Source organism: Leptonychotes weddellii, chromosome 6, assembly GCF_054177405.1.
Source record: "Leptonychotes weddellii isolate Sample4059 chromosome 6, ASM5417740v2, whole genome shotgun sequence".
In the NCBI taxonomy this organism is placed as follows: Eukaryota; Metazoa; Chordata; class Mammalia; order Carnivora; family Phocidae; genus Leptonychotes; species Leptonychotes weddellii.
Genome location: NC_138374.1, coordinates 52,235,593 through 52,263,522, shown reverse-complemented (window position 1 = coordinate 52,263,522; position 27,930 = coordinate 52,235,593). Strand labels below are relative to the sequence as shown.

Below are 27,930 nucleotides of genomic sequence, written 5' to 3'. Positions count from 1 at the left end.
TAGTTATAGTAAAGTACATATTCCCCATCCCTTTTCTTTACAAACATAAATAATTTAGAGGAAAATATGTAGTACATAAAAAATAGCACTCAGCCCAAATTAACGGCAAGAACCTACGTAGTAAACGTCCTTAAGAACTTAAAAGGGAGAAATAATTAGATGTCAACTCTTACTTGCCCACAGCAAGCAGAATAATTTAGAAAACAAATTTATTATAAAAAATTGTTAAAGACCTCTTTTTGGTCACCTTTGTTACCTGGGTACTCTGATACATTCCTCTGATCCTAGCAGGCCAAGCTGTCCATCAGAATCGAGACCCCACGCATACACCTGGCCCTTGTCATTTAGTGCTAATGTATGAGCTTCTCCACATGAAACAGCTACGATATTTTGGGCATCCAGGGCAACAACCTGCTCTACAGAAACCAAGAAGAGAGACATTACATTCTAGTTTTGAACTACCAATGAGAATAAAACAGTCTTCATCTTGTACAAAAAAAAAAAGCTTAAGAAAATGATAAAATACAGACTAAGTAAAACACTAGTTACTCTGAAAAATTTAACAAGTATGTGCCATATAAAATTCTCATTGTGATAAATACAGATATGCATCCTAGGGTATAAGTGACTCAAAATATTAAGCGACTTGAACATTTTGGGGAAGAAGTTAAAGGTTTATAAAGTTTCTCTCAGAAAGTGCTCTTCATTCAAAGCCATTACCAGTAACAGAAGAGTCCAGCTGAAAAGGGAGTTATTTAAATATCCTGGGCCAAATTATTTAATAATGAAATCATAATTGACATATACTACTATGGAGTGATTCTGAAATTAATGAAATAATCTGAATTGGCAATTTCTGATAGAAAAGCAAATTCTTTACAGATCTCATAAATAAAGCATCTACTAGATATGCTGAGGAGGGAATTGAAAGGCAATGTAACCATAACGAACAGGTTTTAGTTTATGGACTGCCATTTTAACATCAAAGATATAAAAACCCCATATGTGGTTAAAATATATTCAAGTTTTAAACCAGAAAATAATTCAAAATACTGGTCCTATTTAGCCACTGACAAACCAGCAAAGAAAGTGAAATTGTTTCCTTAGTCTACTTAAGATGTGTAACATCTATCAGTTACTACTCTACTACTACATGTTTTTTTTTAAGATGTCATTTGAAATGAACCTTTTTTTAGCTTACTAATAAAACTATAATTTCTGTTTTCAATAAACTGAAAGCCTGTTGAAGAGCTGTTAAACTGAATCAATCAGGGTTTCTTCTGAAGCACACTTTAGCTCAATGTAGAAATGCAGCTGTTAGTAAAGAAACCAACTGCATCAAAAAAGTTTAAATCCCTATGGTTAGAGAAATTCACATTCTATCTGGATTACTAGCCTGCATTTTGGGGTGGGAGGTTAGCCCGAGATAGCCTCTAAGAATCTATACAACTTTAATGATATTATTTAAAGTACTTACCTTTAAGTACTGAGTTAGTAACTCGTGAAGCTGGTGAACAGTATGTGGAAGTTCATTATACTAATCTTTTGCTATCTGTATATATTTTGTGTATATGTTTTTAATGAAATTATATTGTAGGAATATACAAAACAAGCAAACAAGAGAACAAGATATAACACATTGTCCTCCCCAAAAAAATCAAGAAAAAGGACTTACAAGTATGACATCATTTATTTACATCAAAACATTACCATAAATCTTAATTATGAATAAAGAAGTAAAACACTCAAAAGATCTGTTCTCTTTCACACAGGGCCCAGAAATAAGTCAATGTATCTCCAAGACTATCCTCAAAGGAAATATAGAAAAGAGCAGAAAATGACAAGATGACAAGACTGATCAGTTCAATAGCTAATGAAGAGTACTTAAATTAGATAGCAATGGCTATAAAATCAAAGGCACCAAAATCCAAGAAACAAAGAAACAATAATCATTCATACCAAACACTAGTATTTACTGTATACCCTTCTGCTCCAAAGACTGGAGACACAATGAGAATAAAACATTTCTAGCCCTCAAAGGGTTTACAGTCTACAGAAAAACAGGTGAGATAAGGACTGTGATTAAATGCTAAGATAAAGGTAACAAAAGGCACCATGGGAACATGAGATACTTTTAAAACCTTGAAGGTTTTAAACCTAGGAAGAATTCTGGAAGACGGTAACACTTAAACACTAAATCCTCAGCTGAGGAAAGAGGAAGAGATTCCATGTAGCCATTTGAGAAAATTCTTATACCAAAACAAACTAAAAACAAAGTGAAAAGACTAATAGGAAAAACAGGGGGGAAAATGTTATTCATACCTCAAAGAAATAATCTCCCCAATTTTTAAAGATGTAGTTGGGGGAAAAAAAAAAAAGAAGACCAGTAATTCAATGAAAAATGGACAAAAGATGTCAACTGATAGTTCACAGAAAAAGAAACAGAAATGGCCCTTTATCATAATGAAAAGACGCTCAACCTCATTGATGAGAGAACTCCAAATCCAAACTACATTTGGAAGCCAATAATATGTTCACTTAGAAAATTTATAAAACCACTTATAATTTTATACTTTTCCATATGGGTTAACCTTTAAGCATCAAGGTTTACATTTATCAAGAGAATGAGAAGAAAAGCCACAGAATGGGAGAAAATATTTGCAAAAGATAGCTCTAATAAAGGACTATTATCCAAAATATACAAAAACTCTTTTAAAACTCAACAATAAGAAAATAAACAGCCCAATTAAAAAATAGGCAAAAGAACTGAACAGACACCTCACCAAGGAAGATACACAGATGGCAAGTAAGCCTATGAAAGGATGTTTTCCTTTATATGTCATCAGGGAATTTCAAATTAAAATGAGATACCACTATACACCTTATTAAAATGGCCCAAATTGCTGGAAAGGATAGAGAGCAACAGAAACTCTCATTCACTGCTGGTGGGCATGTAAAAGGATAGAGCCACTTTTGAAGACAAACGTTTGGTAGTTTCTTACAAAACTAAACATACTCTTATTATATGATCAAGTAATCACAATCCTTGATATTCACCCAAAGGAGCTGAAAACTTATGTCAACACAAAAATCTACATAAAGATGTTTACAGCAACTTTATTCACAATTGCTAAAACTTGGAAGCAACCAAGATGTCCTTTAATAGTGAATAAACCGTGGTACATCCAGATGATAGACTATTATTCAGCCATAAAAAGGAATAAGCTATCAAGCCATGAAAAGACATGGAGGACACTTAAATGCATATTACTAAGTAAAAGAAGCCAATCTGAAAAGGTTACACTCTGTATGATTCCAAATACATGACATTCTGGAAAAGGCAAAACTCTGGAGACAGTAAAAAGTTTAGTGGTTGCTGGAGGTTAGGGGGAAGAGAGGAATGATTAGACAAAGCACAGAGTATTTTAGGGTAGTAAATAAAACTATTCTGTATGATATCATTACCATTCTGTACAATAATACTACATGTCATTAGGCATTTGTCAAAACCCATAGATTGTACAACACAAAGAGTGAACCCTAATGAAACCATGGACTTTGGATGATGTCAATGTAGGTTTGTTAATGGTGGTAAATGTACCACTGTGTATAGGCTGTGGATAGTGGGGGAGATTGTGCATGTGTGGGGATGAGATATACGGGAACTCTGTACTCTGCTAAATTTTGCTGTGAACCTAAAACCACTCTAAAAAATAGTTTATTAATTTAAAAAGTTTATGATTATAATAAAACTCACACACCAAAATACTATTTTCATAAAAATCCAAAAGTTTGGTAATAATAGGTTGGAGAAAAAAGCACTCTTATATACTGATAATAGAACTGCGAAACAGAACACTCTTTATGGAGAGGAATGTGGCAATACCTAACAAAACATACGCATTTACCTTCTGGAATTCCATTTCCACAAAAATATCCTACAGATACACCTAAGTACTTCGGCATAGGATTATTTTGAGCTCAAAGACATTAAGTAGAAATAGATACAAGAAAAGCTCTCTGCCCTCTCCCTATTTGCCTAAAAGCAGGACATAAATATGTAAAGGTGTCCACCCCTTCCCTCTCTACCAGGAAGAACAGAAGTTAATCACCAGAGACAACTCTAAACCCTTACCAGCTCAGAGATGGCGCCAGGAAAACCTACATAACAAACTTTCCTAACTAGCCCTTATCTTCCGTTAGTTTCCCCACCTATTTACCTTCCCACAATTTGCCATGCCACCCCAAAACTCAATCCTTTTTGCTGTTACTTCTCTAAAAATTTACTGTTCTTGGGCACCTGGGTGGCTCAGACAGTTAAGCGTCTGCCTTTGGCTCAGGTCATGATCCCAGAGTCCTGGGATTGAGTCCCACATCGGGCTGCCTGCTCAGCGGGGAGCCTGCTTCTCCCTCTGCCTGTCTCTCTTTATCTTCTATGAATAAATAAAAAATCTTTAAAAAAAAATTCTTTTTTTCTTTTTTTCTTTTGTTCTTTTGTTCTCTGTAAGCCCATGTTCTACCACCTGAATTACTCATTACAAGTTTATTAACACACGTGTTGAGGTCCCATGTGTAAGCGCAACGCATGTGTTAATAAACTTGTTTTGTTTTTCTCTTGTTAATCTGCCTTTTGTCTAGACAAGTCCAGCTAGAGAACCCAGGAAGGTAGAGTACAAATACACATGTGTGTATGTGTTTCTGTTTGTATGTGCGAACGTATGTATTGTATTTGCAGCACTGTATATAAGAAAAGACTCGAAATGTTCCAAATATCCATCAATAAAGGATTCCATCTACACACTGGAATACTATGCTCCACAAACAAAATAATAATAATAATGAGGAAACTCTACATACTGATATAGAAAGACCTCAAGGGTATATTAGCAAAGAGAAAAAAAAATATCAAGATGTGGAATACTATATGATTTGCTACTTTTGTATAAGAGATAAGAATAAGTATATTCATACTTACTTAGATCCACATAAAGAAATTTTGAAATGATATACAAAAAAACTAATAAACATATTTATAGGTGATGCAGGTAGAGGGGGAAATACAGTAGTCAAATGCAAGGGCAAAACTTCCCAATGTGTATTTATTGATTTTTGAACCATGTGCAGTATATACTGTCTATTCCAAACAAAAAAATAAAAATTAAATACAATATTAGAGAAAACAGTTAAAGCCACGTGTTAAACCAACATTTTCATTTTAAAACTGATGTGAACTCTTTAATTTTTTCTACATACTAAAAGCTCAAGACAAATAATCTTGGTTCTTGCAGAATTTTTGTCCCACCAAATTACTGAGATATCTATTTTGAGAATGGGTAACTACTTCAGAAATACATTATTAAAGAAACATAATAACAGTTTTATGTCCCGGGAATAGCATTTAATATAGGCTTCTCAGACAACAAACACACAAAACCCATAACTTCTTGTACAAATCTTTAAAATTACTTAAGTTTTTCCCAATGGCTCATCAAAACGAATAGCCTCAACCCTACCCCCATCCCTAGGATACTAGAAAGTCAGATCAGTGGTATACTGCGACATTTCACATCTAATGAAATTAGATGGTTGCATGCTTAAAACAAGATCACCAGAAAAGAGTCAATGATAAGCCAGAATGAAGGAGGAATAAATGAACCCAGTAAAACAAAAAAAATTCACTAGAAGCCCAACTCAATGATGCCATGTGTGAGAAAGAAAACAGAATGCATACCAAACCCAACAGCTAACATTTATTATTTACTATGTACCAGGTACTATGCTATTAAGTTTTAATCATCAAGCTACATTTGCCTTTCAAAGCCAAGTTATAATAGAGAAAAAGGAGGAATAAGTGGGAATTAAATTCACTTGAATTAGGGTAAGTATGAATATATTTAGAGGACAGAAAGCAAAAGAAAAGTTGCCAAGCAAGCCCATTAAACAGTTGATTCCTTTTATAAAGAGAGGCTACAAGAAAAGGTTGGAATTATGAACGTATGATGTTAAACTTGATGCTAAAGTTTTAATAATGGCACATAATCATAGTTATCTCTTTAAAAAAATATAAAACAGATAAAATATGTGGTGTTAACTGTTGGTCATTGTGTTATTCTTTCCACCTTTTTTATGCTTCAAATGCTCATACAAAAAGTTTGAGAAAAGTAACACTGTGTTCCTATCAGTATTTATGGCTCACAAGAACATTTAGTTTGGGGAGGCACAAAAGGGCAAAGAAAACAAGTGGTGGAGATTGCCTTGAGAAAGAAAAAAAATACATTATTCAGAGACAGAAGCCAAAACAGAAAAGATAAAGAACAAGAGAGATGTAACATATCTATCTTGTAAATACTGATAGCAGATATATTCTAAATACATCTCTAAGAAGTCCTAAATCATCATTACTTCTGGTTGTCCTTATACTTACATTGTTAAAATGCAGTATTTTTGAAAACTAGTGGTGCATCATTTTAGTAAGGAGGAAAAGGCCATCATCTTTACTCCATACATGTAAATACAGTCTCTTTTAGACTTATAAAAACCAATTAAAATGTTCAACCTAATGACAGTTTTTCAATATCATCTATTTCCTCCCAATTACCTCTGGATGTATATCTGACTTCAGCATTTGTTCATAAACTGTGTCAAATAAATTTTGTTGCACAAACACTGTAAAAGAAGAATACTGCTGCACATCCTTTTAGCAATATAGGATAGATCCAGGTTCTTGCTGCAAAATGTTACATGATAAAATCCTTCCTATTCAATAACTAACTGGATAAAAACATCCTATTTCCTTTGGGTCCTAAGAAATATATTCATCAATTCTTGAAATTGTGAAAAGAGTTCATGTAGAATATTATCTCCAGACTCATTTGTTTAAATTGTTCACACAATTTGTTAAAACAAATTGTTAAATTTGTTTAAAGAGTTCACTTAAATGATCAATTTCATATCATCATACAGTGATGATCTACATTCACCTTGAGATTTGTCTAGTAATTGTGAAACATCTTCCTCCCAATTTTGTCATTATGGATAGAAATAAAAAATCTTGCATTCTCAATTTTGCAATTTGTGCAAAAGAGAAATAAAAGCTACAAAGACAGTGACTCGAGACTTATTTTCTTAAAAACTAATACAAAACTGCACAACATATGAAGAAAACGATGTTAAATGTTGATGACTTATTTCATGGCACCATTCTTCTAGGAAACCCCACCATTGTTCCACTTACAATTTTAGTCTGTTTATTTTAGTCTACTTGAGAATACAATCAATTCTTATTATTGGCCAAAAGTTATTTTATAAAGTCACCAAAAATACTTATTTAGCGAATACTGAAACACTACCCCCAGGGAAAATACAGGGTTAGGCTCCTGCAAGCCTCTGATTACATTTTCATGAACTGATCAACACATAACCTTGTTTAATTAATGTGTGTTTCTGCTTAAAGACATCTTATAATTAATATATATTGTTGATTCACTAACATTAAATTCACAGCCACCAGCACTGTAACTCATGCTTCAATGTATTATCTAGTAGGGCATATCACAGCCTTCCTGTGCTTAGAACACCAGATAGCACTACAGTACTATACTCAGAGGCCATTTTAAACAGTGAAATCACCAACAAAAGTACAAAAATGTAAAATATGTGGGACCTAAATGTACTGCAAAAAGGATACTGGTTTACAGTATGAGAGCTGAAACAAGAAAGCAGAGCACTGTTTTGCTGAACCTCAGCTGGGAGTGTGCACACCAGGAGACTCAACTATTTTGCAGCTCTGCATATGTGTGTCCAGGAATGACCATAAAATGCCCTGTATTAACCGACTACGACCTAGGTTGATTTAGTAACAGTATACATATACACTTCTTCTTAGACAACCAATCACAAAATACACAAGATGGTCTATTAGTAGTCTTTTTGCTAACCAGGGTTTAAACCTGATACTAAGATATAATCATCAAGGGGTGCCTGGGTGGCTCAGTCCATGAAGCATCTGACTCTTGGTTTCAGCTCAGGTCATGAGATCAAGCCCTGAGGGGCAAGCCCACGTTCAAGAGGGAGTAAGCTTGAAGATTCTCTCCCTCTGCTCCCCTCCCACTGGCATGTGCACGCTTTCTCAAATAAATGAATGTTTAAAAAAAGATATAATCAATAATATGCTCTGAGAATCTCACAAATAAAAAATACTAACAGTAAAGAATGCATTGTCTTCTAAAAAAAAAGAATGTATTGCCTTCTGGATCTAATAGATCCAGATAATACATACTACAAAAGATAATACATACTACAGAAACACCATTAGTAACATATTCACAACTAGCATCTCTTAAAACCTGCTTCTTATTCAAAATTCTAAAACAGCTAATTTGAAGGAAAATATGAACATTATCATGTTACTCCGTATTCTCTTTCACCTACAGACCTCAAAATCTTGTTATAGGATGATTTGTGTTCTCCCAAAATGTATATGTTTAAGTCCTAATCCTCAGTAACTCAGAATGCAACCTTACTTGGAAACAGGGTCATTGAGGATATAGTTAGTTAAGTTAAAGTCATATGGGACAGACTTGTACCCCTGAAACAAATAATACATTGTATGTTAATTTAAAAAAAAAAAAAAGATGAGGTCATATGGGAGTAGAGTAGGCCTCTAATCCTTAGAAGGGGAATTTTGGTCACAGTCACACAAGGAGAATACCATGTGAAGGAATGCCTAAGACTGACAGCAAACTACCAGAAGCTAGGAGAGGGCCCTACATAATTCATTCATAAATCAGGGACTAGCTGGTATAAAAGTACAATTACCAACCATGATCCCAGTCCACAATTAATCTTAGCTCTTAATGTGGTCAATGAGTTTAAGGAACTTCTACACATATTTAAAAATAAATAAATAAATAAATTCCAACAAAGGCTGAACAACTATCAATGTTTTATACAGAGAACAAAAATCTTTGCTGATATTCAAGTTTATAAAAAGGTCTAAAAAACAATACTGTTATGAATAGCAACAAGCACAGCAATTTGGTAACAAAAAACTGAGGTCTCAAGGAATAAACTTTGCTCAATAGCTAATTTTAAAAAACACCATTTCAACTTCTTACTAAAAGTTTAATTCTGCCAGAGTTTAAGTTTCAAAATCCTGTCCTACCATGCCTCATTAGTTGCTATAAATATAGGTTTCCTTTTCCCTTCTCTCTGAATTACTCAAAACTCTAACTAGAGCAATGGAAAAAATCCATCTCTAAAAATTTAAAGTTTACACAATACCATACTATGAAATTTAAAAAGTACCGTATAACCTCATTCTTATTTAAAAGCATGTCACACACAGCCCTAACATATATGCAGAGAAAATACTGAAAAATACTAAATTGTCAACACTGGTTATCTATAAGTGGCTTTTTCTTTTTCTATTGTTCTTTAACTGTTTAAAGAACTGTATGTGTAGTTGATGCATTTTATGATTTTGACTTTTTAAAGATGAAGACCTTAATTACTTGGGAATAGCGAATGGCACCAATAAATAATTCAGAGTGCTTTTCCCCCCCCTTTAAATAACCATAGTGCTAATTTTGTTACAGAGATTTATAACCAAAAGGCTACTTCACTCAAGGCATATACTTCTCTATTCTTAAAGTGAAATTACTGCTTACTGACATTTTTTAAAGGATCTGTAATACAATGCATATAATGATAATAAAACAAATTAATAAAACTAAACATCTAAACTAAATAAAAACTAAAACAAAAACTAAATGAAAATGTTTATTATCTAAAATTACCACCAATAGGAATTCGGAATGGTATAACCGGTAGTCACCAAAACATTTTAATGAGTTCCCGGATAAAATCTAAAGTTAACATAAAGTAATTTACATGTCTTAGCTGACAGCTCACAATAAAATAATGTTCTTATGGAGATAGAATTAAATTACAAAATTCTTTATAACAGATGTTTACAAGTTTGTACCCCTTTTATGCATTCTATACATACAGGTGCAGAGTTAGCATACATCAAGAGTTTATGGCACAGTGTTAAGCACTTTATTTAATCTCATTTAATCCTCATAACACCATGAGACAGGTGTACCATCATCCCTACTTCACAGATAAAGGTACTAAGATATAAAGGTACTAAGATATAAAAATTTCCCTATTTATTGAACTGCCATCCTTTTGTTAGTATTTAAATAACAAGGTTATGTTTTTATTGTTGTTTTTTAAAGATTTTATTTATTTATCAGATAGAGAGACGGCAAGAGAGGGAACACAAGCAGGGGGAGTGGGAGAGGGAGAAGCGGGCTTCCTGCGGAGCAGGGAGCCCGACGCGGGGCTCAATCTCAGGACCCTGGGATCATGACCTGAGCCAAAGGCAGACGCTTAACAAATGAGCCACCCAGGCACCCCAACAAGGTTATGTTTTAATATTTTCAAAATACACTTAAAATTTTATATTTAGGGCTTCATAACATTTTTTCTTTAGAAAAGTCCTTTCTGGGGGCGCCTGGGTAGATCAGCCAGTTGAGTGTCCAACTCTTGATTTTGGCTCAAGTCATGGTCTCAGGGTCATGAGATCAAGCCCCACGACAGGCTCGGTGCTCAGCTTGGAGTCTTCTTGAGATTCTCTCTCTCCATCTCCCTCTGCCCCTCCCTCCCCCACCTGCACTAAATAAGTAAATAAATAAAATCTTTAAAAAAAGAAAAGTCTTTTCTGGATGTCTGGGAACCACTGAAATTAACTGCTTTGAAAACAAGTTGATATACAAAGACCCCAACATAAATATAATATCAAATAGTTGCTTTGCTTTCTTTTTAAGACAAGCAAGAATGAACCCTCAGAATATACTACCAGAGTTTTTGTTTTCTTAGATTCTTTGTATATTTGACATCCATTCATCAAAGGGTCAATTACATTAATTATATTTTCTTGTTTTCTGTATTCTTGAGGCTGACATTTGGGGAGCAGGAGGCTTACAGACCCCAGAAGAGATGGCCCTTCCCAGGGCTAGCTAATTCCTAAAGAAAACAACTTGCCCACAAGCATGCCTTTCATAGGCATACCACCAGTCCCTATCTCCTTGTCTCTCACACACCAAGCCAATATTTCCCTTACCCTAAATCACCCCAGGCCCAGGTACCAGGAAACTAAAAACCAACCCCACAGCCCAAAGCCTGGAGGAATTAACCAAATTAGCCCATCCAAACTGTTTATTCTGCCCAGGATGCCTTTCCCAAGGAAATGCCAATGAAGACCATGATCTAAGATCTCCCCTGTGCTCTTGTCTTCTGCCTCTTAACTACCCTAGTGTTCTCCCCTATGGCTGTGTGGCATGTGACTCCCTCTCTCTGGGACCTGAATATAATAAACTTCTTCCAACCTCATTCTTGTTTCCTCTTATGGCCACACTGACTTTACCATACTATACCCAACATGTACATTCTTACAATTTAAAATTTTACAATTTTGGTTATAATATCACTGATGGCCATCAAGTTAAGAGTCTATAATTTTGGGGGCACCTGGGTGGCTCAGTTGGTTTAGCGTCTGCCTTCAGCTCAGGTCATGATCCCAGGGTCCTGGGATAAAGCCCGCTTCGGGTTCCCTGCTCAGTAGGGAGCCTGCTTCTCCTCTGCCACTCCCCCGGCTTGTGTACTCTCACTTTGTCAAATAAATAAATAAAATCTTTTAAAAAAAAGTCTGTAATTTTCTTCTCTTCCTATGGTACATCCAATAAAATGCACTGATCATGTGTTTATTCAACAAACTCCTCGGTCCCCTCTGTGTGTACCAGTGTTGTCACTATAGTGACAAATATATATAGAAGTTTCTACCCTTCAGGAACTGACATGGTAGAGAAGATTTTTACCTAAATAATTTTACACAATAGGAAGACAGAAATGCAACTTAATTAATTTACTGAATGCTAGGTAACTGCGCTTGATACTGCACAAAATATCTGACTTGCAGTTCTTACAAAAGTAACCATGGAGATGTAGGATAGTCCTTCAGCTGGGCAATATTCAAGAGACAGAAATGGAAATATGCTGTAGAAAGAATAACCCAAATTACAAGGATGAACTAGAGCAGGGAGATCAGTAGGAAAGCTATTGCCACAGTTTTTGCATAGATAGTAATAGTCTAACTAGAATGAAAACAAAGAATTTCAGCTTGAGATAGGAGGACCCTAAGGGCCAGAGAGTTTAAAATAACTAGTTCAACGTCAAATATTTAGCCATTAGAAAAAAAAAAAAAAAGACAGGAGAGTTACTAAAAAAACAATCAGTAAGATTTGGCAACTGAGGGGCGCCTGGGTGGCTCCGCCATTAAGTATCTGCCTTCAGCTCGGGTCATGATCCCAGGGTCCTGGGATCGAGCCCCACATCGGACTCCCTGCTCAGCGGGAAGCCTGCTTCTCCCTCTCCCACTCCCCCTGCTTGTGTTGCCTCTCTCACTGTGTTTCTCTCTGTCAAATAAATGAATAAAATCTTAAAAAAAAAAAGAAAAAAGATTTGGCAACTGAGTCAATGTCCGTGTTATGGGCTCGGGAAGCGGAGCCTAAGGTGAATCTAAGGTTTGAACCTAAGTGAGTTCAAGAAACATTAATAAACAAGGAAGAGTTGTTTTTGTAGTTTGTTTTGGAGAGATGGAGATAGCTAACTTACAAGTGTTTCCATTTAAAATATTCCTTTTTCTCCACATTTTATCAGTTTTAAATTTTCAGAAATATCTATAGTTGTCTTTCTTGATTTTCTCTTTCCTATAGTCAAACACCATATAAACAGTGGATACCCTAATTATTAACAGCATCTTTATATACTATGCAAATAAATTTAGGCACATTGTCATTAAAATAATTACAAATGCAAAGTAAGAGTAGAAAGGTGTAACCAAATGCATTATTTTAGCCTATCATTCTAGGAGGAGCAGAATTTAAAAGTGTGAATAAGCTGAATTTATTCAAGTGTCTATGTTCCTCAAACTACACCTTCTGTTATACACTGAATGTCTGTATCTCCCTAAACTTCATATACTGAAATCCTAAGCCCCAATGTGATGGTATTAGGGGGTAGGGATTTTGGTAGGTCATTAGGTCATGGAGGTGGTGCCCTCATGAATGAGATTAGTGCTCTTTCCCAGAGAGATCCCTCATGCCATGTGAAGATACACAGTGAGACAATGGCCCTCTATGAACCAAGAAGCAGGTCTTTTCCAGATACCAAATCTGCTAGCACCTTGACCTTGGACTCCCCAGCCTAAAGAACCATGAAAAATATATATGTGTTATTTAAGCCACCCAGACTATACTAATTTTGTTATAGCAGTCTAAATGGACAAAGACATCTTCTAATTATTCATCATTAAATAAATTTTTTAAAATAAATGATTAACTTCTAACATTTATATCTTCTCACAGGAAATAAAAAGGGATCTTTAATTCTTTTATTTTTCTGTATCCACTGTATCTCTTAAGCCTGATGGTAAAGGAATCCAATTCATTTTCTATCTTGCTCCAATACAGCATTACCTCTAAACATCACAAACATACATTTTTTTGAAATTTTGGTGTACTTTTGAAAATTTGTCATAATATGAGCTCCAACAAGGTAACAGAAGACAGAAGTATTTTCATGCTTAACGCAGTATCTGGGACATAGTAGGAAGACATGTTTGTGGAATCAATGCCTGAAGTTCAGTCATAAAAAAAAAAAATGTGCACTGTCTATCTAAAGGCAAATATGGAAACAGCATATAGCCCACTTCAGTGTAAGGCTGACCTAAAATTAAATTCCCACTCTAATATTAATGGCAGTTTTAAGAAACATTTAGAACACTCACCACATGCCAGGCACTGTTCTTTTCACTTTATGTGTTATCTCATTTAATCATTACAACCACCCTAAGAATGTGGCATGATTATCCTAACAGAAATACTTAGGCATAGAAAGGCTATGAGATGTGCCCAAGATAACACAATAAGAAGTAACAGAATCAGAATTTGTATCCAAGCACTCTAATTCCAGAGCCTATTTAAAAATAATAGATAGTATATTTACATTATTTTTTTTTTAAAAAGAGTATGCAGTGAAAATCTAGGTCTACCATTCATTATCCGCTACCAACCTAGTTCTCATCCCTTATCTTACTTCTACACCAAGGTAACCACTATTATTAGATGTATGTATCTCTCCAGGGTTTTTTAAGTATATCTACAGGCAAATGCAAATATAAATTTTTTCTTATTTTATCTAAAACATAGTTTTCTATAAAATGTTCTATACCTTGCTCTTTTTAATGATGTATCTTAGAGATCTTTACATATTAGTACACAAAAAACTCCTTTATTCTTTTCTCAATTACATAGTATTACATCACATTGATTGAACAGATGACAATTTATTTTACCAGTTCCCAACAATCACAAGGTTGTTTCTAATGTTTTGCAATTATAAACAATGTTGTAGTAATATGTCAATGAGTCATTTTGTACAAGTACAAATGGAGCTATCAGAGCAAGAGCTATATTCCTGTGCTTCTTGAAGAAAGGGTATGTGCATTTGCAATTATAACATATGTTTGCAAAATACCCTCCTAGTGTTAACCAATTTACACTAACCACCTATGAACACTTGTTTAGTGACAGCCTCACCATAGAGGATATAGCAGTCCCCTCCCCTTATTCCCAGAGGATACATCCCGAGGCCCAGTGGATTCCATTTTGAAACCATGGATAGTAATGAATACTGTATATACTGTTTTCTCTATACATACATAATGTTTAATTTATAAATTAGGCACAGTAAGAGATTAACAGTAATAAAATAGATTATAACATACTGTCAGAAAAGTTATGTGGTCTCACCCTCTCTCAAAACATCTTATTGTAATGTACTCACCCTTCTGTGAAGATACAAGATGATAAAATGCCTACCGATGAGATGAAGTGAGGTGAATGATGTAGGCACTGTGTGATAGCATTAGATGACTACTGACCTCCTGACATCAGGACCATCTGCTTCTGGACCTGCAGATGACCATGGGTAACTAAAACCTCAGAAAGTAACTCTGGTTTGGGATTGAAGGAGCTATTCTATTATCAAAGTTAAGGATTTTTGCTAACCTGTTATGTAAAAAAATGGTACCTCAGTGTAGTCTTCTGCATTTCTCTTAATACGAATGAAGCTGAAGAGTATTCATTTAAGAGTCATTTGTATTTCCCTTTTTGTGAACTGCCTGTTCATATCCCGTGACCATGTTGCTACTGGACTGTTTTCACCTTGCCAATTTCTAGGAGTGCTTTATATATGGGAAATTAGCATTTTGACTGAGTCAAATATTTTCCCATTTGTCTTTTAACTTGTTTATAGTGATTTCTACCTAACAAAACTTTTTTCAGTTTACTTTTCTGTGCCTCTTCACAGTTCAGTCAGAAAGACTCTAATGAACAAATTTGTCCATGTTTTCTTTGAGCGCATTTATCATTACAGTCTTTACATTTAAATATTTGATTCACTTGCAATTTATCCGAATATATACATGGCGTGAGGTAGTAATCCAATTTTTTTTGTTCCCTAGATGATGCTCCTGCTTATTCCAAGATCATTTATTAACAGCCCCACTTTAATTTTTCCCACTGATTTGAGGTGATTTAAGTCTATGTCTGGGCTTTATATTCTGTTTAATATGTCTATTTGTGAGGCAGTTTTAACTATTAAGACTTTAAAATATTTTACATATTGCGGCACCTGGGTGCCTTAGTCGGTTAAGTGTCTGCCTTTGGCTCAGGTCATGATCCCAGAGTCCCAGGATCAAGCCCTTCATCGAGCTCGCTGCTCAGCAGGGAGTCTGCTTCTCCCTCTACCCCTTACCCCACTCTCATGCTCTCTCTCGTTTTCTCTCTAATAAATAAAACCTTTTTTAAAAAAATCTTTAAAAAAATGAAATAAAATGTTACATATTTCTGCTCTTATTTTTCAGTGTTTTCCTGGTTTCTTTATTTTTTCATAAGAACTAGAGAATCCATTTATCTAGTTTCTTCAAAAAAAAAAAAACCACTTGGTATTTTTATTAGGATCACCTTAAGTTGACAAATTATAGAGAAAATGGACAGATTTACTTAGATTAGTATTCCTACTTAACAAACATGGTTTCCATTTGTCTAAAATTTTTGTGTTCCTCAGAAGTGCTTTCAAGTCTTCTTCAAATAGGTCTTGCACATTTCTTAGGTTATTCCTGGGTCATTTTATCTTTCCCTTGCTATTATAAATGGTGTCTTTCCTTTCATTGTTAACATCTAATTGGTTCTTGTTTCCATTACATTTTAATTTTGATTTGGGGCAAGTTTTTAGCCTCTTGAAGTTTTACTTCCCTCACCAGCAAGATTGAACCAATATGTACTTTGCAGGGTGGTTTTATGATTCCGGGATAATGTATAAAAGATTTAGCTCAGTGCCTGGCACATAATGGTAGTTACCATTATTATTTTTTAAATATCAGTGTCCCAGTATCTAAATAATATATTCCAAATATTATTTCTTGTTAAACTTCTCTCCAGTTATGAGGTTTGTATCTTTCTTCTCCCTTTACATTGTAATACCAACTTCTAATGTGTTCCCTTTCCTCCATATTTCCAGTTGCAGAGGCTTACTCAACTCCCCAACTCAGTGTAGAAATAGAGCGATGTTCGGACAGATGTAACACCAATCTGTCAGGCTTTTATGTAATTACTCTCCAGAAGATAAGTTTAGGTCCATTATGTCCATTTCTGTTAGAATGCCCAGTTATGAAATCTATAGATAAGCAATACCTGGATCAAAAATCAGAAAGTATACATGCACTAATTAATAAATACTTGGGACCAATTGTGGGAAGCAATCTAAGCTCTACTTTACTTTCATCATGCCACACTCAAAAAAAAAAAAAAAAAATCACAAGCTTCTTCAAAACAGGTAAAGCAGCTAAACTTTCCTGCCATTGTTTTTAGATGCTCCTAATTCTGCTCCTTTATAGCCTTATGTTGTTCCTTCCCCATTCCCATTTCCCTTTCACAGAAACAACAGCATATCTGAGGACACATTTTCTAGGGGCTCTTGCCTACATGCCAACACATACACAATATATAGTAACAATTATTTCAGCTCTCAGTGGAATCAAAAGTAACTTCTAGTGATTGCATCTTGTGACTTCAAAAACTTTGTTTCCAGTAAAACCGGGAAGAAAGTCATAAAGTCAGGCATAATTAAGTAACAAGTTTGTGTCAGTTAACCAAAAATAAACAAATGAACCTCTTAATAAAATTCAAATGAGTGGGGTATCAGATGGTACCTGGCAAATAAATGTTTCAATTTTACAAAGGTGTTACATCACCAGGTACTTTAAACAGTCCCCACAAAACACAAAAATAAGTACTGTTAACAGATTGTTAATTACTCAAGTAAGTAGGCTGGAATCAGGGAGAAATTTACAGTTGAAATGTTAGCCTACTTTGTACTGAAGAGGAAATAAAACATCTCATGCCTTTAGCACTGATCTTTCTCCCCACTTAACAGTACTGAATTTCTTACTGATCACTAAATACTGTTAACAAGTTCAAAACAAAATTCACCCCACCATATCTTTTCTCTCCTCCTAAAATAGGACAATTAACATTCCTCTTCTTCCTGGAGTCCACACTTCTATTAAATACTAATTCAACCTCGGATCACACCTGGCTCCCCCCCCTTTACCTTACTGTTACCAAAGTAGCTGGTTACCAAAGCCTGTCAGTTCTTTCTGCCTCCCTAATCTCTCCTTAATCTAACTGCTCCCTTGTATTAAAGGGCCATCATTACAGCCTAATTGATTTCTTTACCTCTAAATTCTCTCCCCTCCTTTATAAAAACCTGATAATTCTCATTAGAAACTATCAGTGGATATCCACCAAATTCAAGCTCCCTAATTTGATTAATTCTATAATCTGAGATCAATTTTACCTTTCTAACCTTCTTGCTCACATTCTCAGACATCTGAGTTAACTGGACTACTATTCCCTTAACAGGCCTCCAATTTGCCTATTGCCATTTCAGCTGCTTTACCTATAAAGCATCTCTCTTCATTCTTTCCTCCTTGAAATACTATGTATCCTTCCAGTTCATATACTATCTTCCCTAGAGAAACTCACCTACAATACACTCCATTCCAAATGGTTACAATATTCCTCTGTACGCAGTAATCTGTTTATGCATCTTATAACACTTAGCACATTTATATGCATTTCTATTTATTTCTGCACTTGTTTTATCTTCCTTTCCAGATCTTTAAATGATATTCATCTATTATACTCAAAGCTTGTTATATGAATACATTTTTAAAAACTTTCATTTACAGGGCCACCTGGGTGGCTCAGTCGTTAAGGCTCTGCCTTCGGCTCAGGTCATTATCCCAGGGTCCTGGGATGGAGCCCCGCATCGGGCTCCCTGCTCGGCGGGGAGCCTGCTTCTCCCTCTCCCACTGCCCCTGCTTGTGTTCCCTCTCTCGCTGTGTCTCTCTCTGTCAAATAAATAAAATCTTTAAAAAAAAAAACAAAACACTTTCATTTACAAATATCTTCTTAGCTTATCAACTTTGTAGGGCGAGGCACAACTATGCTTAATTTTGTTTAAATAAATTCAGTTATCATTTCTTCTAGATTTGCTAAAATTAAAGATATTCTCTTTCCTAAAGAAATTAACAGAGATGCAAATAAAGACTAAATTGACATAAACATGCATGGTATCATAATTTATAATAAAAATCTGGAAATCAGTTCCAAAAATAGGAGAACACAAATTTTGGTACGTTTAAATGATGAAGTGTTAAACTATCATTAACGATAACCCTAAACAATATTTTAAAACATGGGGAAATAATTATTATTTAATTATTACTGGAACAAAAAATTGAGATATAAGAATATACTCTCAGTCTGTGATCACAAACATATATGAGTATAGAAGAAGTGTTAAATGACAATAGTGTTTATCTACAAATGATGGTATTATGGTTGAATTTTACTTGCCTGTATTTTTCAAATTCTCTACCAAAAACATGAAATACTTTTAGAAAAAAACTATGAACTAAAAATGTGTTATTTCAGAGTAGCAGGACACTTAGCAAAGGAAAAAAATGAAACTAAACTCAGATATTAATAAGGAAATAATTAGGATATTTTAAAATAATGTCAAAAACACATTAAAGGACTCTAGAACATTTTCTATAAGGCCAACAAAAGCTAAGCTAAACTTCTGCCATCGTGGAACTGAAGAAAAAAGAAAAATTCCATGCAAATAAAATATTATGGTTTGAAGACTGAGCCACCAATATTCAAGAAACTTCCCTTCTTAATAACAATAATTCCAAAAACACATTTATACACAGCACAGATTTTTATTGCATGTAAAGTAACTATCACAATTCATTAAGATAATTCTGTATCTTAATAAATAATTATTGTCTTCTTAATTCCATCAGCATGAAAAAGATCCATAGAAGGTGAAAGGAGATAAATCATGGGCTCTTTAATATGGTTTCTTTGTTAGTGCTTCCCACTTTTCTATTCACTAACACAATCCTAGCACAAAAAAGCCCTTATAACAATAAATGAATACATGTCCTCTATTAGGTTTTCTTTACTATGTATGTACCTATACCTGATATACATCCAAGTACCTGATACGCTTTCTAGTCTAGGAAAACTAAATATCTATGAAGTGAGACTTATTTCTTCAAAGCAATTTTAAAAGTACATGGGGTCTGTAAGAAATGAGCTTTAATAGTACTACACATTTGTATGACATATTGGGAACAAAGAACCCTAAGAACACTTACTAAGGAGATGATGGAAACTAGACCACCTAAGCTTTCACCTACAACAAGGATTCCTTCTAACTCCCCAAACCGGGAAACTGAAATCTACCATACTCCTATTCTTTCAAGGAAAGTAAGTGGTTCACTACCAATCAGATAAAAAACACCAATATACCAAAGACGAACAAAAAACTAATTGGTTCTAAATCCTCTAAAGAAGCCTCTATTTGTTAGACTGCTCAGATTAGGCATCTATTATTGTCTTCTTTATGGATTAAAGATTTTATAAAGCATGAATCAAACCAATGCATCCTATAAAGAGCTACATGGCAGGCTTAATACAATATAACTAATCCAAGTTCCAATGTTGACACCAAATCAATCACACCTGGCAGTTACTATGGATCTCGGATAGTAGCACAGCAAAGCATTAGACAACAAAGGGAAATAGAATATGATATATAACAGAAAAAGAGAAAAGACTGGGTATTACCATAATTTTTTGTTTAAATATGCCTCATACCACACAAGGTTATAATGAAGTACCAAAGTGGTAACACAAGCAAGCATCTTGGTAAAATAATGATTTATTTCAATAGGCCATCACATAAAATGGCAAAGAAACAAATTAGTATTTGATCTGCCTCAAATAAAAGATATTACTGTAAATAATTCTAAACATAAGAACAATTTAGTGAATAAGGTAGGAGACTGGTAGACTTAAATTTTCAGATTCAATTTATAGGTGTTCACCAGTCACCTGCTGTTTTGACAAGTTACTTACCAACTTGTGCTGCCATTTCTCCGTAAATTTATCCCCTAAGATGAGGATAATTCTTGCAAATTGTGTCACAAGCATTTTGAAAGGAACCATGAGTTATTGTGTAATGCTCTTGAAATTCCTCAGATGTAGGGTCCTACACAAAGTAAAGTATTATTATACATCTCTCTAACAGTAGTCATCTGTTTGCATTATGATTTTTTTTTCCCTACCCTTGACACTGTGATTCTTGGGCACTAACCTTCCTCAAAGTAAAGTGTCCAAAGCAAGCCTCCATTCCTGACCCAAGTAATTACTTTTTTCAAGTCTTCATATCATCCACATCTTTCTCATCCTTAGAAGATATCATGAAAACTAGGAATTATAAAACATAATAAGCTTCTTTGGTATTATATGCTTTGGTTCAATAAGAAACATGTGGGATAATCTGGTAATTTTAATCTTCTCTTAAGTGAACAATTTTATTTCACATATTTATACATTTTTTTCCTATATTACTTTTTAAATTTCAACTATATTTTAAGAAGTTCATTTATAGATTTATGTTTTATGAACAGAGAGCAAGTCAGAAAATGATGTAGCAAAAAGGCAAGCAAGTAATTACTGCTATGTGACCAAAATGCTTTCAATGGACTGACTCAAGAGTAGAAATCACCATTTAGAGATATAGCAAAAAGAATCAATGCTCATCATCTTCACAACTTCTGTAGAAGAGTTGAGCATAAGCTACAACAAATTTTATACTACTGACAATTTTATCGGCTGCTGACTTCGCTAATCAAGTTAGTCTTCAGTTAAGGAATGAAATACATATATTTGTATTTTTAGTTTATGTTGGCATGATATTACATCTTGAAAATAGGACTCTGAACCTTCTTATACAGTTCCTAAAATGACTTCCTTCTGAATTTATACATGAGAAGGGAGGAGATAATAAAATACATCTTCACTGTATAACATTAGTTATAAAAGAGTAAAATTTTGAGTTTTTTTTTTTTAACCCTCAGAATGACATTAAAATACTGATGGAAACTAGTTTCCTCCTAGGTGAATAAACACTCTTTTATCTTTTAAATATGGCAGGTGAAAACCTTCATGGGATAAAGGTAAAACCACAGCATTTAGAGAGCTCCCTTAACATTTGCTAGCCTACTAATTGTTAGTCTTTTAATCTCATTTTACTTCAGTTTTCCTCATTTGTAAAATGGGGACTGTAACACCTGCCCTAGCTACCATACAAGACTGTTGTGAGGATTAAATGAGATAATCTAACTGAAAGAACTCTGTAAACCATGAAAAACTATCAAAACAATCATTTTTAAGAGGACTATATCACATTATTTTACAAATTCATGGTCATAAAATATTTAGTACTAGTTCTAACATGAAATAAATGGAAACAGATGTGCAAAACATTAAGACCATGGTTACCAAATAATACCTATGATTGAATATACACTGAATAAATGATCTTGTTAAAAAAAAAAGTACACTTCCTATACATTATCTTAAAATCTTCAGAAGTGAATTTGGAAGGAAATATAAAAATAAAACAATTTATTCAGATGGACTGGTCTAGCATATTAAAGATCAGATATATTTATCTGTTAGCTATGAATTAAGAAACTAAGAGCCACTAGCTAAAAAAGAGTTTTGAAAAATTCTTATGAAGGAAAAATACATACACGAGAGTGAAAAAGATGTTCACGCCTCTGGAAATAATCAGAAAGAGCTAGCAGTGATAGCAAGGGGCATACATATACAAGAGAACGGAGATGAACATGGACACAATCTGTACTTTTGGTGTATAATAAAGGATATCACTGAACCTTTCCTTTGTGGTTCCTAAAATTTTCAGAATGGAAACCTCTCCCAATAGGCCATAGGCTGAATCTATTTACTACACTGTAAGCCTGAGTCCTCCAGTAGGTTATGATAACTCTCAAGAATAGCTTATCCTTGGGGCGCCTGGGTGGCTCAGACAGTTAAGCGTCTGCCTTCAGCTCAGGTCATGATCCCAGCGTCCTGGGATGGAGCCCCGCATCGGGCTCCCTGCTTGGCTGGAAGCCTGCTTCTCCCTCTCCTACTCCCCCTGCTTGTGTTCCCTCTCTCTCTGTCTCTATGTCAAATAAATAAAATTTTAAAAAAAAATCTTAAAAAAAAAAAATAGCTTATCCTTAATGAATGAAGCGACCTGTTTCTCTTTCACTCCTTATTATAGAATATTTAGTATGCTTATAAAGCCGTTATCTACAAGGAAACAATTCCTAGCTCCCTCCTTTCTGTATGCTGTCAGTTTAAAGCTCTGATGAAATGAATTATGTTTATTATATGGTCCTAGAAATTCAATCAGACTCACTCAATTAACAGAAAACTTTAAAACCAGTTATATAAGAACTCCTTACCTCCTAATTCAGTCCTCAAAAACTCACAAATTAAAAAAAAAAAAAAGTTGAGGAAGGAATACATTTAAATCACTGAAGAATTATTCCCAAGGGAAATAATTCTAGTTAAAAACATCAGAAGTTTCCACTCTAACACCTTAAGTCAAAACTGAGGTTAAAAGAAAAGTCCCTATCAGAGAACTACCTCCTTTTGAACTTTTACTTTCTCCTACCTCTGTAACTCAGATATACTTCAATGTGTCATTGAACCTGGACTTCCAGTAAAAAGCTTTTCTCAAGATCAGGCTCTTCTCCTTTAAAACTAAACTATTTCAGCTCCAGATTTATTTTCTGGCTATTTATGTGATCAGGGGTTGAATTAAAATTAAGACTTCATTTTCTCCCAGAAATCTTTAATCTACCCCACAATGACATTTCCCATCATTAAAACTTCCCAGTTTCAAGGGACATATCATATCATGTCAACCTTCAATCCTCTCCAGCTATTTCACTTATGTATGCCTTAACTCCCAACCCAGGCTCCAAATTTTTCAAAGACAAAGTTCATGCCTTTTTCATTTTTCTAGTCCATAAGTGTACCCTGGACAATAAGGCAATCCTGAAGAGGTATTGTAAATTAGGTAAACCCACCCTCCCAACTTTATAGTACCAAATAATGCTTCCAAGATGAATCAATACGGTATATAAATGTCACAATGCAATCATCACAATGTCAACATGACCACAAAAAAAACCTCTCCTGGCTAGTTAAGTTTCTGAGAATCTTACCTACAGAGTTAAAAGCTGTTAAAGACACATACTACTAATGCACAGTGGCACAGTGTCTACCCTTGTCCTGGACACAAAACAGATGCTTAGTAAGATTTAAAAAATTTAAACTTTAGTAAATTTCAGTAACTATACTGGCAATTCCTATGTGCTGGCTTTGTACTTTTACTTGTTCTGTAGCCTCTCAGAAATTACTAAAGCAATACAGAGATTTGTTCAATTATTTCTGTGGAGCATATTAAGTATAAAAAAGGCAACAGCCCCAAAACCATGAAAATCTCAACTTGAGGCAGCATTCCAAGCTAAGCAAAAAAGGTAAAGGATACATCTGCTTCTGAAGCAGTGATAGCAAATATATATCAATAAATTACATTCATGTCTACACATGACAACCTCAATACCTAAGATTATGAAATTCTGATAAGATTCCATAAAATGTTCTTAGTGAGGTAGAGTACAAGACAGCTGCCACTTTACCTTGAGTTCTGCAATAATTAAACCTACTGTATTAAGGATTGTTACCATTCATCCGAAAGACTTAAATTACAAATTAAGGCAGAAGGATAAAGATTAAGACCCTACCAACAAAGAAAGGATGAAAACTATACAGTATTTACAAGTTAGAAAGGTGAGGTCTGGCATGGTGGTGAGATGGTATGAAAGATGAATAACATGCTTTAATATTTAATTTCTTACTATTTTATATCTACATTAATCTCTCAAAAGTAGACTAACAATAGAAACCACTTAAATAATGAAGTGGTAAAGAAAAATAATTCCATAGAAAATACTTAAGTGCCATTAATTTGAGTTAAAAGAAGAAACTATAAATCAGTACAGCTGCAGTCTTATCTGATTTTACCATCTTAAGAATTAACTTTTAGTAATCATAATTGAAAGCAAAATTCACATAACAATATTTCTAAGTTTGGTAATATCTTATTTTTAAAATCTGTCTATATCCAGGAAGAGAACATGACATGAGAACAAATTCCTCAAAATTCTCATTACACTAAAGATTATTTTACATTTGGCTTATATGGCTACTACAAAATCAGGACATATCATAGTCACAAACTTTTAATAGCTAGTGCAGCTACTTGAAAGTATGAAATTAGGGGAATAAAAGATATTTCAAACTAAACCAAATAAAATTCTGTATTTCATATACTACAATAGGGAGAACAAAAGAAAAATTAGGATATATTTTAGGCAAGTTTCCATCTTATTTACTTTTATTTCTGATGTATGGAAAACAACACAATAAATTATGCATTTAAAACTTGCCAAGGTAGCTGAATAGTACTTATTACACAGGACCTACATTCTATATGCTCTATACCTATATACTCTGTCCGAAAGAAAAGGTATCCACACGGCATGCTGGTTTTCTCTATTGTTTTACAACACCATAAAATTCTGAAACCAAAGCTTCATACAATAAGGGTTTATAACAACAGTAGTTTAAAATAATAGAAACCACAAAATAATCAAGTACTTAGAAGCATACAAATGTAAAGGATATATTTAACTCCTAGTTTGCTTTTAAAGCTTGATAAAAAAAAAAATATGGGTTTAGGACTAGAGAAATTATTTGACATTTCAAACTTACATGATATAATTATTAGAAAGAGCAAACAAAAATTTTTCAACTTACCTGGTTTCTTTCTGGATTTTTCATGACCTAGCTGTCCTAGATCATTACATCCACATGTGTACACTGTTCCATCATCCAGAACAAATACTGTATGTCTGAGTCCACATCCCACATCTCGGACCTTTTTATTTATAAAAAAGTCACTTTTTCTGGGCTCTAGTACAATTTCTTCATCAATTCCACCCAAACCTAGCTGTCCAAAAGATGCATTTCCCCAGCACAACATGTTTGTAATTCTTTTGGTCTTCCAGTTTCAATAAAAAACTTCCTTCTGAAACACTGGAAATTTGGAGGTATACCTATGTCTGAGGAGATACAAAAAAGTTAATATGACTTCAAAGGAAACATGATGTATAACTGCTCTTTCAAGTGCTATGCTACAATAATTACTACATAGTAAACATGAGATCTATTTTACTATATAAGTATCATCCAGTTTAAGAAACCCATCAGTTCAATTTTTAAAAATACACAAACATTTACAGAAAATTTCACTCAAATTCTTTGCAAAATTTAAAACATATTAACTAGTTTTGACTTTTTGCTACCTTATGTTAGACTAATCTAATGGAAACATTAAGAACTTTGATCAACTTAATTTTTGCTTCACTTTAAATCATTTTATTCTGAGCAAGAAATAAAACATCTATCCACTACCCCCAAAATCAAGTATATACACAGTGAAAAATTCTCCCAACTACACAAACATAAAACCTTGCAATCTCCCTCAAATCATAATTAAACCTTTTAATACCTACCTCTGTATCAGCAAACAACTGAAGTTCTTACTTGTAACAGAAATAAAACCAATAATGGAAACTAAATTTCCCACAATTTAAATGATCTTCCAAGTATTCATACGAATAGGCCCTGGAGAAAAGTATGGTTCTCTCTCGCCAAACCTCAATCTTAAGACAATCGCCTCCAAAGATGTATTTTACAAATCAAAACAGTAACACTCCAACCTCACTACTTATTTAATTTTAAAACTAAGTCACCGTACATAATTATATACTCACAAAACAAAATACGCAGTTTAAGTATCAAGATGCTCCCCCAAATTCAACATTTTCTATTACGAATGGTAACCGTGACTGAAAAATATTTCTCCTGGGCAATCTGTATCGATCTATGCCTCTGTGACAAGTATTTGGAAATGGGAAAAAAATGCAAATAACCCTACCACTGCCGATTTTTCAAGAATAGGAATGGGGGATGGGACACTGATTGGTGGCGAAATCTGTAGAACTTTCCAGTACACTGAATATTTCTTCCCTTGTAAAGACACGTATCAAAGAGTCCACTTCATGCAAACCCACACAGACTTTTAAATACATCACGTTACTAAATAACAATTACAGGAAGTCAGCCTTATTCCCGTTGTAGTCACCCACATTCCTTACACAGAACCTGAGAAGTTTCAAAACCCAACTTTCCTACGTTCCGGCTAGCAATTGCCAAAGCTGTCCATTCCATGACCTATCCATTCAGAGAAGTCTGATTTTATTCTTTTGGGACATCGGAACTCTATGGTTCCCAAGAGTTCTGCATTGTCTAACCGTATTTTTTTTTTTTTAAAGAATAGACGACAGAAAAATACCTCCGATTTCAGCGCATGAGGTTTAACCATCCTTTTCTTTAAAAAGTCAGAAGGTATGGGAAAGGCGTCCTCTCGCCAGCAACAGGTAGGGGAATGAGAAGCACTTTATTCCCATCATTCCCTGAACATGCACTCAGATCAGCCCAGGGGAACCAGGAGAGAGAAATCGTCTGCACACACCCAACCCCGCGGGCCGACCAGTCAACTACGGCAGCCGCCCGCTCGCAGCAGCCGCAGAGGCCAGTCGACAAGGCTCCGCACTTCGGCAGCCCTCAGTCGAAGGGAGGCCCTTCCCCAAGGAGGTGCGACATTCCAGCCGCCCGGCCAGAGAGCACCAACACAGTCCTCGTCCCCCGCCCCCCACCCCGAGGAAGCGCTGAGAAAGCACCCAGCGCCAAGCCGGCCTGTATCCGCCCAGCCCGGCCTGCCCCCTCCCTAACGCCGTCACACGCCCCCGAACCCACCGGGGCAACAACTCACCCAGCCTCTCCAGGTAGGGGAAGCCCAGGGCGACGGGGGGGCGGCGCCTCCCCAGAGAGCGAGGCAGCGCGGCAGCTAAGGCAGGTCTCCAGCTCCTGGACCCTCCTTCTTCGGCCAGTGGCGGCGAACACCAGGGCTCCTCCGGCGTCGGTGCCGCTGCCCCGCTGCTCCCCTCCCCGGCTCCTGTGAAACTTTACCGGGTACCTTACAGAAAAGCAGCAGCCACCGCTGTCCAGTCCAGAGACAACCGTCAGCGACCCGGATGGAGCGGGCGGGGAAGGACAGGAGGCAAGCGGGGCGGAGAGCGCGAGGGGTGGGGAGAGTTGGGGAAGAGACTGGGGAGGAAAAGGGAGAGGGGGAAGGTAGCTAAGCGGGGAGGAGGAGGGGGAGGGGCAGGCCGGA

General features: G+C 35.2%; 1 protein-coding gene across 3 annotated transcripts; it reads right to left on the bottom strand.

Annotated features, from left to right (window-relative positions):
• LOC145722213 (putative E3 ubiquitin-protein ligase HERC4) lies at positions 1-27,908 on the bottom strand. Of its 3 annotated transcripts, XR_014146314.1 has the most exons (5): positions 27,529-27,908; positions 25,449-25,753; positions 20,860-20,972; positions 20,622-20,754; positions 5,485-15,038 (listed from the first exon to the last, which is right to left on the bottom strand). XR_014146314.1 is itself a non-coding variant. In XM_081824168.1 (3 exons), the coding sequence occupies exons 2-3, from the start codon at positions 25,672-25,674 to the stop codon at positions 253-255; spliced, it is 390 nt and encodes a 129-aa protein (XP_081680294.1). In that variant the 5' UTR covers positions 25,675-25,753; positions 27,529-27,904; the 3' UTR covers positions 1-252. The 3 variants fall into 3 exon arrangements, 2 of the variants coding, with proteins under 2 accessions (XP_081680294.1, XP_081680295.1); XM_081824168.1 differs by lacking the exons at positions 5,485-15,038; positions 20,622-20,754; positions 20,860-20,972 and adding an exon at positions 1-416 and having other exon boundaries at positions 27,529-27,904; XM_081824169.1 differs by lacking the exons at positions 5,485-15,038; positions 20,622-20,754; positions 20,860-20,972; positions 27,529-27,908 and adding exons at positions 1-416; positions 27,049-27,418.
• Positions 27,909-27,930: the final 22 nt, after the last annotated feature.